Below are 15748 nucleotides of genomic sequence, written 5' to 3' on the forward strand. Positions count from 1 at the left end.
GAATCATGCTGCTTCCTTGAAGGTCATGTGTACACAAAATATTTTGGACAGAACTACCTATTTTCTTTTCCTCTCTGCCTCCTGAAAATATTCCAGATACTCTTGCCTGTCTTTAAAACAATTCTAAAGAGTCTGAATAATACATTAAATTCTTTCTAAATTGTACGTCTGATTTAAATTCTTTGTTGTTTCCATGCATGGAAGTAGGTTATTTTTAAAATCAATCAGTTAAAGTAACAACTTGAAATCTAATGTATGAAAGAAAAATATGTCTAAATTACTTACTTCTGAGCCGAGTGAGCATCATCTGCTTTGAATACATAAAATAACATGTTTTTGTGCAGTAACTGAAACACTCTCGACTCTGAATTCTCATCTTTGACTTGAGTGACAGTGAATCCTAGTAAAGGTTGACTCTCCAAAGCTGCCACATCCTAAATTTACAAAGACACAAAAGGAGATGGGTTTCTAAGTTGATACAAAATTCAGATCTGTAAACTCTTGATCTATATAACTCTAACTTAATTTCAAATACATATATATAAAACAATGGTAATTCTAGCAACTTATTCACCTTTCATTTATTAAACGATATTTATTGGGACACCCCTGCCCCACCTACACCATGAGCCAGACACTGTGCCAGACAGTTTTCAGCGTGTTCATATCCACTGAATTTCACATTATTTCTCTACAACCACAGGAGGTAAGTAATTATATTACTTTCATTTTATGGATGTAGAAAATGTAGCTCAGAAAGGTGATATACCCCAGTCCCACTGAACCTCTGCCTTTAGTGAAGTAGTCAGTAGTCACATGACACTCCCCAAACTTACATTTTAACACTATGGAAAATTCCTAACATTTCTGAGTAAGAGCTCTTTAGATACAAAACAAGGACACTGTTCATGTCAAAAATAACAGCAACATCTCCCCCCTCCCAAAGCAAAGTAAAACAAAAAACAGAGACAAAACAAATAAATTAGGCAAACACTGTAATTATTTCCAGGTAGCATTATAAAACAAGACCCTCAAATTATTCATGTTTAGATTTCAGATCTTACCTCACTTGCAGCATACGTATATAGCACTTTATTTTTTATGACAAACCACAAGTGTTTCCAAGGTTTTTTATTGCCCTTTGATCTGTACAAGTAGCCACTCATAGAAGAATCTTCTGTGTTCGCTGATACCTAGGTAAGCAAACCCCACACACAGTTTAATAGTTTTCATATAAAAACAAAATTTAAAATCACAAAGTTGCTTTTGATCATTGGTGCTGAAAGCAATAACCATAAGAATATCATGTTTCAGAATGAAACTGTTTATTTTCAAAATCTGCTACTGTACAAATTGAATACTGCCATGCCATGAGCATAAAATCCTTCCTTTTAGAAGCAATTCCAGAATTTTACCTGGTTTAACTGTGCTTGCATGTATGTGTTTCTTTGCGGGTTCACCTGTATTTTCTCGGTTGCCAGAAGATGAATAATAATTCCACATGACAAAAATGCCTTTTATTTTTTTTTTAAGATCCATCCACTTTATTTTTTAACATCTTTATTGGAGTATAGTTGCTTCACAGTATTTTTTTTTTTTTTTTTGCAGTACGCAGCCCTCTCACTGTTGTGGCCTCTCCCGTTGCGGAGCACAGGCTCTGGACACGCAGGCTCAGCAGCCATGGTTCACGGGCCCAGCCGCTCCGCGGCATGTGGGATCTTCCCGGACCGGGGCACGAACCCACGTCCCCTGCATCGGCAGGCGGACTCTCAACAACTGCGCCAACAGGGAAGCCCCGCTTTACAGTATTGTGTTAGTTTCTGCTGTACAACAAAGTGAATCAGCTATACATATACATATATCCCCATATCTCCTCCCTCTTGCATCTCCCTCCCACCCTCCCTATCCCACCCCTCTAAGTGGTCACAAAGCACTGAGCTGATCTTGCTGTGCTATGTGGCTGCTTCCTACTAGCTATCTATTTTACATTTGGTAGTGTATATATGTCCATGCCACTCTCTCACTTCATCCCAGTTTACCCTTCCCACTCCCCATGTCCTCAAGTCCATTCTCTACGTCTGCGTCCTCATTCCTCTCCTGCCCCTAGGTTCTTCATAACCTTTTTTTTTTTAGATTCCATATATATGTGTTAGTATACGGCATTTGTTTTTCTCTTTCTGACTTACTTCACTCTGTATGACAGACTCTAGGTCCATCCACCTCAGTACAAATAATTTCGTTTCTTTTTATGGCTGAGAAATATTCCATGGTATATATGTGCTGCTTCCATGTCCTGGCTATTGTAAATAGAGCTGCAGTGAACATTGTGGTACATGACTCTTTTTGAATTATGGTTTTCTCAGGGTATATGCCCAGTAGTGGGATTGCTGGGTCATATGGTAGTTCTATTTTTAGTTTTTTAAGGAACCTCCATACTGTTCTCCATAGTGGCTGTATCAATTTACATTCCCACCAACAGTGCAAGAGGGTTCCCTTTTCTCCACACCCACTCCAGAAAAATGCCTTTTTAAAGCTGTATTTTGGGACAGTATATATTCTTTATTGCTCCTCTTATTTTGGGTGTTAGGGAAAATTACTTAAACCTTTAACTCAGTTCCTGAAATAACTTTCTGGATTTCTAAAAACTTTATCAATAAAAAAGTAAATAGAAAATTCTTTTTTTTTTTTTTTTGGCCATGCCTGCATGGCTTGCGGGATCTTAGTTTCCTGACCAGGGATCAAACCCGGGCCCTGGCAGTGAAAGCACAGAGTCCTAACCACTGGACCACCAGGGAATTCCCAGAAAATTCTACTATTAATGGTGATTTTTTTAAAAAAACTATTTATTTATTTATTTATTATTTTTGGCTGTGTCGGGTCTTATTGCGGCACGCAGGATCTTTTGTTGCCGCATGAGGGCTCTTCATTGCAGCACTCGGGCTTCTCTCTAGTTGTGGCTCTTGGGCTCCAGAGCATGTGGGCTCTGTAGTTGTGGCACGCGGGCTTAGTTGCCCCGCGACATGTGCGATCTTTGTTCCCTGACCAGGGATCGAACCCAAGTCCCCTGTATTGGAAGGCAAATTCTTAACCACTGGACTACGACGGAAGTCCCTTAATGGTGACTTTAAGGATCAGTTTCTGCTCCCCAAATTTCGGTCTAAAAGAAAAGAAGCTTGTTTTGCTTCATAAAAGGCTGAAAGTGTTTCAATCTCTAGGTAAAAGACACTAAGCCTTCAGTGATTATAATATGGCAGTTGAAACTTTTCTCTTTTTAAATATAGGAAAAATAGAGATATAAAAGCCAAGTTTAGGAACTGCCTTATTGGTGGTATGGTGAACAGACTCCCAAGGTGGCTTCCCACTGAGAATCAGGCTGTTGTAGCATCTCCTCCCCTCCAGTGTGGGCAGGACCTGTGACTGCTCCTAACCAACCAGAATATGGTGAAGGTGATGGGCTATCATTCCCATGATTATATTACATTACATAAGACTCTATCTTGCTAGCAGACTGGCTCTAGAGACTTTCTACCATGCTGGCTTTGAAGAAGTAAGCAGACGTGTGGGGAGGCCCACGTGGCAAGGAGCTAAGGGCAGCCCCTAGGAGCAGGGTAGATCTTTCCCTAGTCAGCCTCCAGATGAGAACTCAACACTGGCCAACACCTTGACTGCCGCCCTAAAGAGATCCCATCTAAGCTCCTGAGATAATAAATGTGTGTTGTCTTAAGCCACTACATTTGTGGTAATTTGGTACAAAGCAATAGAAGACTAATAGAGATGCGGTCTATGAATTTTAAAGTATATCTTTAATCATGTAATTGTATTAATTTCTTATACATTTCATAAAAAGGATGATATATTGTTTAGTGGAAATTTTATTTATTTATTTATTGGCCATGCCGGGTAGCATGTGGCATCTTAGTTCCCTGACCAGGGATCGAACCCGTGCCCCCTGCATTGGGAGCGTGGAGTCTTAACCACTGGACTGCCAGAGAAGTCCCAAGTGGAAAATTTATATCTAATGTTAAATTAGAAATATCTCTCAAGTGCAAGTAAATTTGTATACAGAAATAACATCCCTGTATAAGACTACTAAGTAATTTAAAAAAAAAAAAACTAAAATGTTTACATTCAAAGGAGTTTTCTCTTAAAATGTAGTCACATTGGGATACCCACTATGTACTTATGTTAAGTGTTACTATCATTGCCCAAAATATTTTGTACATTACTCTTTTGGAATATTTTACAATTAATTTATTAGCCATAAAAGATTAATCCCAATACTGAATAGTCATACATAGTCCTCTGTTATCTTTTTAAAAGCAAAATTGGTGTTAACCAGCTTAATCACCTAATTGATTCACAAAACTTTCCTTCCAATGATTTATTTAAAAAATAAATGGGGGCTTCCCTGGTGGCACAGTGGTTGAGAGTCCGCCTGCCAATGCAGGGGACACGGGTTCGTGCCCCGGTCCAGGAAGATCCCACATGCCGCGGAGCGGCTGGGCCCGTGAGCCATGGCCGCTGAGCCTGCTCTCCGCAACGGGAGAGGCCACAACAGTGAGAGGCCCGCGTACCGCAAAAAAAAAACAAAAACTAAAAAAATAAATGGGTTTCCCTGGTGGCGCAGTGGTTGAGAGTCCGCCTGCCAATGCAGGGGACACGGGTTCGAGCCCTGGTCTGGGAAGATCCCACATGCCGCAGAGCAACTAAGCCCGTGAGCCACAACTACTGAGCCTGCGCTCTAGAGCCCACAAGCCACAATTAGTTAGCCCATGAGCCACAACTACTGAAGCCCGCGTGCCTAGAGCCCGTGTTCTGCAACAATAGAAGCCACCGCTATGAGAAGCCCGCGCACCGCACCAAAGAGTAGCCCCCGCTTGCAGCAACTAGAGAAAGCCATGCACAGCAACGAAGAACCAAAGCAGCCAAAAATAAATAAATTAAATAAATAAATTTTTAAAAATAAAAAATAAATGAAATCCAACTCAAGAGACGCAGCCCGCCGTTACTGAGGGTGCTGAGGCTCTGAATGTATGTAATTCTAAAAAAGAGGAATTTCTAAAAATGTACTGAACATCACTAGAATAAGAACACAACTTCCTAATTCCTCAGAAAGTTAAACATAGAATTACTGTATGATCAAGCAATTTCACTCCTAGGTATATAACCAAGACAAATGGAAACACAAGTCCACATGGAAATCTGCACACAAATGTTTATAGGAGCATTATTCACAATAGCCAAAAGGTGGAAACAACCCAAGTGTCCATCAACCGATGAATGGCTAAGTTGTAGTACATACATAAAAAGGAGTACTATGCAGACATAAAAAGAAACAAAGTGCTGATACATGCTATAACTTAGATGAACCTCAAAAACACTGTGCTAAGTGAAAGAAGCCAGACACAAGGGTCATATATTGTATGACTCCTTTCATATGATAGATCCAGAATAGGCAAATACATAGAGCAGATCCATGGTTGCCAGGGGTTGGAGGGAGGGGGTAGTGGGGACTGATTACTTAGCAGACACAGGGTATTCTTATGAGGTGATGAAAAAGTTTTGAAATTGGAGCAATATGGCAGTTACACATCACTGTGAATACACCAAATACTACTGAATTGTATATTTTAAAATGGTTAATTATATGTTATGTGAATTTCACCTCAGTTTTTTAAAAAAAGACAAAAAACACAGCTTTCTGAGGAGACTACTTTGACTTTTATAGCACTTAACTGGATAAATTTCCCCGTGTGACCACAAAGGAGCAAGGCAATGGCCCTCAAACTTTAGTACACATATATCTGAATCACCAAGAAGGCTGGTTAAAGTTTCTGATTCCATACAGTGTGGGTGGGCCCAGGAATCTGCATTTCTATAAGTTCCCAGGCGGTGCTGCTGCCGCTCTGGAGGATGCTTTGAGAACCAGTGGAGCCAAGGGAGAAATGGCTGCAGCCAGGAAGGCCTGTTTGTGTGGCTGGGTGGAAAGATGTACCAAAAAGGGTTGGAATTAGGTTGAGTCTAGTCTACAGACCATAACGAGTTTTGGTAGCCAGTGCTGTGGAGTTTCGACTAAAGAGGGGAGCACAGGTAAGAATTATATTTATAAAATGTGACATCAGCATGGAGAGGTGAAAAATTACAGAGAACTTAACTTGGTTGGTTAAGAACCTTAAGGTTTTTGAATGTACATTTAGATTCAGGAACTGTGTGATGGAAGAAATACAGTTCAGGGGTATTCACTAATTTGGCTTACCCAGTTCCACATGAAACCTGGCAAATGGAACTGTATGTAAGTCCTATTTTTACTATATCATGAGATTGGCTATAAATCACTTCCTAGTGTTTCAATGGCCATGATGAAATACACTCAACTTTACATGAGAAACATGATCCTGGTCAAATTTTTAGAGCTGTTTGCTCTTCCATGATAGAAGACCTCCACAGCAACCAAGCAAGAGAACAGAATTTAAAACTACTCTCCTGGCCACAAAACTAGCATGGGTAGAACTAATTAATAAAAATCAAAATACGAGTGACCAGAAAGGCAGGACTGTCTGAATTCTTGACACTGGCTGACTGAACACCTGAATTTGAGGAACTGGGATAGGATATCATTGATGCCTGTGGATTTACTCCAGTGGCAGGTCTAACTCTATAGTCTATTATCACTTAAAATTTTTTTCTTTTAAGTTAAAGGAAGAACAACATACTATCAGTGATATCAGCTGTATATAACCAACTAATGCCTATAAAAAACAAGCCATGCAGATGAGTAAATGCTAATAAAATGCCCCAAATATTCTATAGACTTCTTCCCTCTCCTCAAAGGAGAAAGGAAGGGGTCTCCTCAAAGTAATTTTAAAAATTCACACGTGTCCAAGTTATCTTTCCTTTCTATCATTGCTATAAAATGTTCTCCAAACCTTTCAACAGGCATTTTCTAAATGACTCAGGTCATAAGGGAGATCAAGCAAGATCGTGAGGCCTCAACCACATCCATCACCAGTATTAAAATGCATGTCTTAACAGTGCTGGGAAATGACGTCTTCCTTTATGAAAGAAAAATAGTGTATTATAAGTGTATGAATAATTCAGCCTCTATCAGGTTGCAAGTCTAATGGAAACACTTACTTCTTTGAGAGCAGCTGGGATTTTTTTCTGTTTCCTCCCTGATGGAATACTATGTAAGACTGATGATAAGGTGCTTGAAGGAGATTTGTGATTTCCAGGAGATCCAATCTTAGGAGAGTGCTGGTGATCTAAAACAAATCAGGTACACTTATATAACCAATGGTAAGCATTCTGCAATTCAATTTAATCCAAATCAATAAACGTTGTTGCATAAATATCCATGGAAGGATACTTAAGAAACTTATGACACTTCCCCAGGCTGGAAGTTGAGTGGGAGGAAGACTTCCCACTGTCTATGATTTTATACTTTTTCAGCTGCAAGCCATATGAACGGATTGACCTTTTGTGCCTTAAGAATTCTGAAACATGTTTAGGTACTACCAACTTTAAAAAAAATTGAAAACATTTCCCTCCTGACTTTAAAAAAAAACCCAAACTGACAACATCATTTAGTATCTAGATACATGACCAAATAATATTACAATGAACAAAATGCTAGAAAAGGGACTATAAGACAAGATGAGGAAGTAATTAATTTTCACTGCAGAGGTTCAAGGAAAGCTGGGAAAATGAGAGTTTTGAGTTAGCATTAAGGTATAAGTAGGAGTTTGCCAAGCTAAAAAGCGGAGGAAGAACAGTCCATGAAGACAAGTCAGCATAAGCAAAAGCACACAGATATGAAATTAGTTCATCTATTTGGAGGTGAGGCTGGGAAAAAAATGGCTGGTTCTAAGGACTGTCTTTTAGGCAGTGGGAAATCAAAGAAAGGCCTTTTGGGCTGGGAAGTAACACGAGCAGACTGAATTTAGAAAAATAAATCTGGCAGTAGGAAAGAGGAAGGATTTGCAGCAGAAAAACCTGTTAGGAAATTAGGACAGTAGTCCACATGAAAGATAATGAAGGCTTTGTTAAGGCTGAGGTGGATAAAGAATTCAAGAGCAAGACAGGTTTTTCAAACATAAATTTGACAAGATTTACTGACCAAATGGGTGTGTGTGATGAGGGAGGAGTATTCAAAAATGAATTTTGAATGTTTGAGCCTATATTATATACCCGGAGAACAAAGGGAGGAACATAAGGGTGGCAAAAGATTAGGTGGATGTGTCTTTTTGGAAAATGTATACAGATAATAACAAACGATTCCTCTCTAAATATATGGATTCTGAAATGGCATGTCATCTAGTTATATTCATTTAGATATTCTCATTGATGATGAAAAGCTATTCTTCATCAACATGAAGGATAATCTTTTAAAAATTTAGATCCTTTAAGTTTCAGGATCTCGTCCCAAAATATAGACCTGAACTGCATGCACCTTAACTGTAGGGATGGATACTTGCAAATAACGAACAGGCAGATTTGATTTATCATTTTGTAGTTGGCGAAAAGCCGCACATTTGGATGTAAAATAAAACCTCACTACATCAGTCCAAGTGATTAGAATAAGGCTAACAAAGTGCCACCTAGTATGTTTCCATAGAGAATTACTTTACTAATACGATAAAAATGATTTGTAATGAGCACACAGTTGTGAAACTAGAAACTTGAAAATTATTTGGAAGTTAAAGTTCCCCTGTAACTACTCCAAGCATTTTATCCTGTGATTACATTTCTACAATCAGGATCCTCAGCAAAACCGTTTTCAGAGTAAAAATAAGTTTCAGTCCAACCTTTCTTGGAATTACCACAAAATATGAGTTAAGAAAGCTTCACTAAGTTAAGAAAGCAAGATACTTAATATTTTGAGAGAAGTATCACCAATCATATTGCTAATGTGCCTAAGATGATTCTTTCAGAAGGCTGTCTGAAAGTATCTGGGGAATAATGGAATTTTCAATTAAATCTTTACTTATATATTACCTAATTTCTGCAGTTCTTGGAAACAATGTTCACATACTCTTGCTGGTTGATTTTTCAGGTAATCTAATCCATATTTATTTGATGAACAAGCTTGGCATACAATCTGAAAACACATTGGAATTATTTCATTTAGAATAACCTTTGTATCTAAACCATCAGTTATGTTACAATTTATAGTTCTGTCTAGTTTTCAAAACCTTTTCATAGTCACTGACTCTGAATAAAAATTCAGTGGAGCTCAGGCATGTAGGGAACTCACACACAATACCACACTTGAAGAGGCCACAGATTATTACTGAGTGCTTACTACAGATAATAATATACTAAAGGAGTTAACATGTGCAAAATGTTTAGAACAGTGCCCGGTGCGTAGTAATTCCTGTGTTAGCTGTATTTATCATCTTCGTCATCATCGTCATTGTCATCGTCACTGCTGCAACTATGAATACCTCTGCTGTGCCTCTTCCCAGTGTCTGGCCCAGATTAAATGCTGTCTAAATAAGACCCATTAAATCTTTATAGTAACTCTCTGATGTCATTGTTACAATGCTCATTTTACTAATAACATCACGAAGACTCAGAAACATCACTAGTGATAACTTCAACACTGAAAGTTTCCTCCTAAGAACTTAGTATTTAGATAAATGCAGTTTCAATAATTATCTGTAAATGTGAGCATCTATTTAATTTGAATTTATTAGTTTTTTAAAAAATGAACATGATCTATTATTGACATTCTGAAGTAATCTTGGGCTAGGAAGAGCTAAGTTCCCTAATAAGATTGCCTTGTGCCTAAATATGTAGAGGAGATACCACCTACGATTCAGTGTCTCCCCCGACCCCCAATGGTTTACAAGGAGAAACATGCTTCTTCGTTATGTACAGCTTAGAGCTATTGAAAATCACAAGGGAGGTGAGTGTGATCCTCTCTAACCTTTCCACAGGCCCGACAGTGATGTCGTCTCCAGGTCAGAGTAAATTCACTTGTGCAGATCATACACATCGTAGCTCTAGTATCAGGAATCCAGATGGGAGCCTTGGATCCAAGAGGACTAACTTCGTCTTTATTTTCTGAGTCGGCCTGTGGAAGAACGACTTCTGATTATCTCTATGCACACTGCCTGCTACAGCATCAAGCCTTTTTATTTGGACTGGCAGTTCACAACGCTGATGGTATCATTAAGGATGTGGATGAAATATGAGCTATCATATTTTTCATGTTATTAGGATATTAAGATTAGCTGCATTCCAACAATCCTCTAGTGCAAAATTAACTTTAAAAGATGCCTGAGGTAGTGCAATAACAGCCAATTAGTTTCTTCCTTAAACTATATTGTATTTTCTACAATGAGGTTTTATAACTAGAAAAAATATGAATGCACTATATGCTATCATAGACTTGTAGTTAGACATTAACAGAATGAATATTTAGCTCTGAAATTACGCACACACCTCCAATCCTTCTGTGAAACACAAGTTGCTTTTCTAAACCCCTGGGAAAAGTTTCTTTAAGGTAAAAACTATTTGAAATGCACTGCAAAAACAAGAAGGAAAAGACAATACCTCATCAAGACTCCTACTGGGACAGAATGTGATTCTTTTCTTGGCATACTCTTCTATTGACCTGGAAATTGCTTCTAGCCATTCATCCCTTTCTGGGGCAGAACTGTTGGGGGCAAAAGAAAGTTCTATCAACCAGATGTCAGCTTTTATTCTTTGCCTTTTTCTTACGTCTTTTCCTTCTGCCATGGCAACAGATTCCACCACCCTCCAACAATGCTAGTCACAGGCAACAATTCTGAGGTTTACGTGCACAAATAATCAGAGCAGGCATTAGAGAACACACGGCATTTTAGCAAACACAATGCTTTTTTTCTTTCCAAAAATACCGCTTTCTACTGAATGGCTTTTGAAGTCTCCTAAATTTGGAGGTATTTTTGTTTGGTTTAAGGGCTATTCATGCAATTAATAGTTATGATTATTTATATAACCAAGGAGTTTCCTGAGATATAATCCTAGAATTTAAAAATATTCCAAGAAATCAAGTTTCAAATCCAAATTTACAGCACAGAATACTAAATATTTTTAGGTTACTAAATATTCTAGAAAGGGCACTGGAGTAAAGGAAACATATTTTTGGTATCATAAATAGATGTTGAAGGAGTGGTTAATAAGGGAAATAGCCTTCAGTGGTTGTTAGGGTTCCTCTAACTATTCGGCCCATCACATTTTCTGTTCTTAACCCTCAGTTCATCAGGAGCTATGCGACTCGAATGTAGATGGAAATGGGCGAAATAGGGGGAAAGCCTGCTCAGAAAAACACATTCTTGTTCTCTGTTTTTGCAACCACACCTCCCTCTAAAAAAAAATTCTATGGTAACTCAGAATCATCACTGGTATCGCCCATTTTGTTTTGCATATTCAAGAGGGAGAGGCACGTTTTAGGTATTGTGTGTGTATGTGTGTGTGTTTGTAGAGAGACAGAATTTAATAATAAATTTAAATCTCTATCATGATAAAACCCATCATAATAATGGGAATGTGATTGTATAAGAAAATGTGCACTTTCCTTTTTTTAAGAGAAGCATATACTAAAGTAGGTAGGAGTAAAATGACTGGATATTTGCAATTTGTTTTGAAGTACTTCAGAAAACAGGAAAATTTGTGGCAGAATCTTGGTAATTTTTGAGTCTGGGTGACTGAATATGCAGTTTCATTGTATTATTCACTCTAATTTTAAGTATATTTTAACTTTTAAATAATGACTCTAAAATGAAAAATTCCATCACAAAAAATGATACAAATAGGCCTATTTTGATGAATCCAGAGCAGGTCAAGGAGCTAACTTTAAAAACCACTCACCTTCCCCACAATAATCATTCTCAGAAATGTATCTTCCTACTAAATGGCTTCAGTGCCTTTTAGAAAATGCACTCATATGGATGTTAAAAGGAAGATATCCAGTTTACAAATAAAATTTTAAAACTAGTATATTTCTCAAAGTTTCATTATAAACCAAAACCAAAATAAAATAGAACAGCCCCTCTCTCTCTAAACCAAACAAAACCTGACTCAGTTACCTCTACTATTCTATCATCGCTGCCCCAACTAGCTGCCGCTGATTTAACATTTACTATGTATCAGCCAACTATGCTGAATGCTTTCTTTGCAAATATCATCACTTCTCATCCTCCGAGGTACCCCATGGAATATACATTGGATCTTACACCCCATTCCCCCAATCCCAATGTCACACACCATCACCATTTACAGAAAAGCCATGTGAGGATTTGAACTGTTAGATAATTTGCTTTAGATAACAGGCTCTGTACTAAATGGTGACTTGGTATCAGATCCAAGTGTGGCTAAGGATGCAACCCTTCACCACCATGTCACCTCTGGCCTCTGTTCCTGTTCTCTGAAGGACTACGCTATGAGAACACAGGCTCAGGTTCCAAGTAAACATTCATAAAATATTACTGTCTCCCCTGCCCTCTCTCCTTCCCCAACTTTTCACTGGAAAAAGTAACAGAAAGTCAAGAGGCAGATGGCTAATTTGAGGATTGCCGTCTGATTTTTCTGGAGCCCTGGGAGCACGTGGAATGTGACTCGACTGTGCAAATCATGTCACATATGCTGTTCTTTCATTTAATCATTCCTGGCTCTCTCTTGTGTGGGGTTCTGCCAAAACAATGTTTATCAGCTGATAACACATTTCTCATAGACCACACACACTTGCCTACAGCATCGAGTGGAGACGTTCTAGCTCTGCCTTTGTGACATGGCTAGTAGAAGAATCAGCATCTTCCTCACAGAAAAACACAGTTAAGCCAAGTATTCTTTTCTTTATGGAATGTGGACATTACCAGATAGCAAATTTGCATTAAACAAGCACCATTTCCCCAATGAATGGAAATAATTTCTAAGGGAAAAACTCTCCAACAGCAGAGATTTCTGGTGTGTTGGACCTTGCCACACTATTTACTTCTTGTGTTAACTGTGGGATGCAACTCTGAGGTCCAAAGGCCACATCACTTCAGTTTATTTGAGTAACATTTACTGGGAGCCTTCTGTGGGCCAGGTACTACACCATGAACTGGGCACACAAAGTACACTTCACTTGCAAGGGCTCACATCTAATTGACGTGAGACATAAAGTCAGGTAAAAATTACCGTATGATATAATAAATGTAAGATAGATAAGTAACATAGAAGTAGTTAATTACCTTATTTGGGTAGCAGGGAAGGCTTTGCAGAGGTGATGACTAAGGTGCTATTGGAACAACTACAGGTGTTTGACAGGGAACTCTGTGGTCTCCCTGTGCACCCTCAGCCAGTCTCCTAGCTTTGGTCATCATCTCGAGGCTGATGACTCCTCAGGATATGCCTCTAGTCCAGTCTTCCTTCTGACATCCAGCTCCTGACATCAACTGCCTCCTTGATGACCCCATTCTGATGATTTATAGGCACCACACATTCAATATGCACATCTGAACCTAAATTCCTGATTTTTCTCCTAAAGCTGCACCTTTCCCAGTTTTCCTTATCACAGCAATCCAATACGCTGTACAGGCTGGAGACTCACTCCTTCTGCCTCTCTCTGTCCCATTACTCGTCTCCTTCAGTTCCCCTCCCAAACCATCCTCCACAGAGCAACCAGATATTCTTTTAAAAAATGCCAAAACGATCACATCATTCCCTTGTAGAAACCTTTCAGTGGTTTCCTGTGGCTCTTAGGCTAAAGACCAAAATCCACAAGACGGTTCTGCATAATCTTTCTCCCTGGCCCTCCAGGTTTATCTTGGGTCACTCTCCCTCTCATTTGCTATGTTCATGACACACTGGCCTTTTAGTTCTTTGAATACACCATGTCCCTTTCCACCTCAGGGCCTTTGTACACACTGTTCCTAATGGCCAGGAGCCTCCTCCTTTTCTCTCTGCCTAGCTATCCAACACCTACTTATCCTTCTTAACTCAACAGACACAGGACTTTAGGGAAGCTACCCCTAACTGCCCTTTTTCCACCAAATCTAATTTAAGATCCCTTGTTTTACAGCCTCATAGCACCTGGTAGTTTCCCTGTATACTACTTAATCTCCCTGATAATTGACGGTGGTAATACGTGCTAAGTGTATGTCTTTCCTAATGGACGGTAAGCTCAGGGAAGGAAAGGCCCTTTTCATTGTCCACTGTATCCTGATGCTAGCAAAATGCCTGGCCCAGGGTAGACGCTCCATATTACTTCTTGAACAAAGGGATGCATTCTAGGTGGAGGCAGCCACCTGTGCAAGGAAGAAGGATGTGAAGCAGGTTGGCATGCATGGAGAATCATTAGCAGATCCATGCTGATGGAACATGCCACGCTTTGGTGGGGTTGGTGACATGGAGAGTGAACGGAGATCAGGCTGGTGAGGCAGATAGGAGCAAGATCACAAGAGGCCTCCATCCCTTTTTTACCTGTTACACAGTACCTCAGTGTGGTTGGGGGAAGTCAGAAGGAGAGCCTGGCATATGGGTGGCATTTAGTATGTGTTTGTTCCCTTTCTTGCATGCCACCTTAACCCTCCTGTGGAAATTTACTTTTCTTTTATCAACAACTTTCCAGTTCTATCATTCTCCTGCATACCCCACATTCACTCCATTCTGATTGGCTCTACCTGATTGAACCATTTCTTACAGCTATAGCCCAGACATCACCATCTACAACCTCCTACCTGGTCTTCCAACTTCTACTCTAGTCTCTGGTGGTCTACTTCTACAAGGCAGACAGTGTGTGCTTTTAAAAATAAAAATGAGGTCACACCAATTCTTAGCTTAAAACCTTTGGATGGTTTCCCATCATACTTAAAAATCCAATGATCTTACTAAGGTCTAGGAGGCCCATCTGAAAAAACACTCGACATCCAGATATTTACCTGATAGGCAACCAAAGAAAGAAAGATCAACCATCATTTCCTGAATTGTTTAATTTTTAATAAACAGAATTTTGTTTTTATAAAAGCCTATTTTAGTTAGAAAACTTAAGTGCAACTGAAAACTTAACTTCCCTATAGGCATGTCCTCTTCGGATCTTTGAAAATAACTCTTGATTTTAAGAACCAGGCTTAAGTATTTGCCAGGAGCCTGATGTACAGGGACTTGATGTTCTTTGCACTTTTGTTCAAACTCAAGAAAGAAAGAAAAGGGTATAGTTCCAGGTGATCAAGCATTTACTTTTTTTTTGGACGTATGGGATCCTCATTCCATGACCAGGGATCAAACCCATGCCCTCTACAGTGGAAGTGCAGAGTCCTAACCACTGGGCCGCCAGGGAATTCCCCTACTTTCACCTTCTAAATACTGATCTGGAGGATGCTTCAGGTGCCCCCTCCCTTGACGGAACTCTGCTTGCTTTTGCTGGTAGCATGGAAGCACTTGACAAACCCTGAATACAGGAATTTGTCTTCTCCTGTCATCCTGAGATTTGGTGTCAGGCAGCAGTGGCCATTCCATTTCAGAAGAGTGACACGACCCAGGGAGATGCTCTTGCGGTCTGATTTGGGAAGTTAGCACATTTGGTCTGAGTCCTTGACAACCACAGACATAGGCAATATCAGAATGGTTAAAAGCATGAATTTTAGTGTCAGATTCAAATTTCAGCTCCACTGCTCTGCTACTTAACAGCTGGTTGGCTTTTTTCACCATGAAATGGGTATAATAGTAGTAACTTACCTTAAAAGGTTATTGTGAAGATTTGATGAATTAATACACAGAA

At 39.3% G+C, this 15748-nt stretch overlaps 1 protein-coding gene across 2 annotated transcripts in view; it reads right to left on the bottom strand.

Annotated features, from left to right (window-relative positions):
• Positions 1-15748, bottom strand: part of FGD6 (FYVE, RhoGEF and PH domain containing 6) — a 108899-nt gene that overhangs the window by 2642 nt on the left and 90509 nt on the right. For both annotated transcript variants that reach the window (XM_082850163.1, XM_082850162.1), the window contains exons 15-20: positions 10558-10660; positions 9929-10075; positions 8995-9097; positions 7135-7262; positions 1065-1193; positions 286-434 (exon numbers count right to left, since the gene is read on the bottom strand). In XM_082850163.1, coding sequence (XP_082706289.1) covers positions 286-434; positions 1065-1193; positions 7135-7262; positions 8995-9097; positions 9929-10075; positions 10558-10660 — 759 coding nt within the window. The remainder of the gene's footprint in view (positions 1-285; positions 435-1064; positions 1194-7134; positions 7263-8994; positions 9098-9928; positions 10076-10557; positions 10661-15748) is intronic.

The sequence above is a fragment of the Leucopleurus acutus genome (genome assembly GCF_964270905.1).
Source record: "Leucopleurus acutus genome assembly, chromosome: 11".
Classification (NCBI taxonomy): Eukaryota; Metazoa; Chordata; class Mammalia; order Artiodactyla; family Delphinidae; genus Leucopleurus; species Leucopleurus acutus.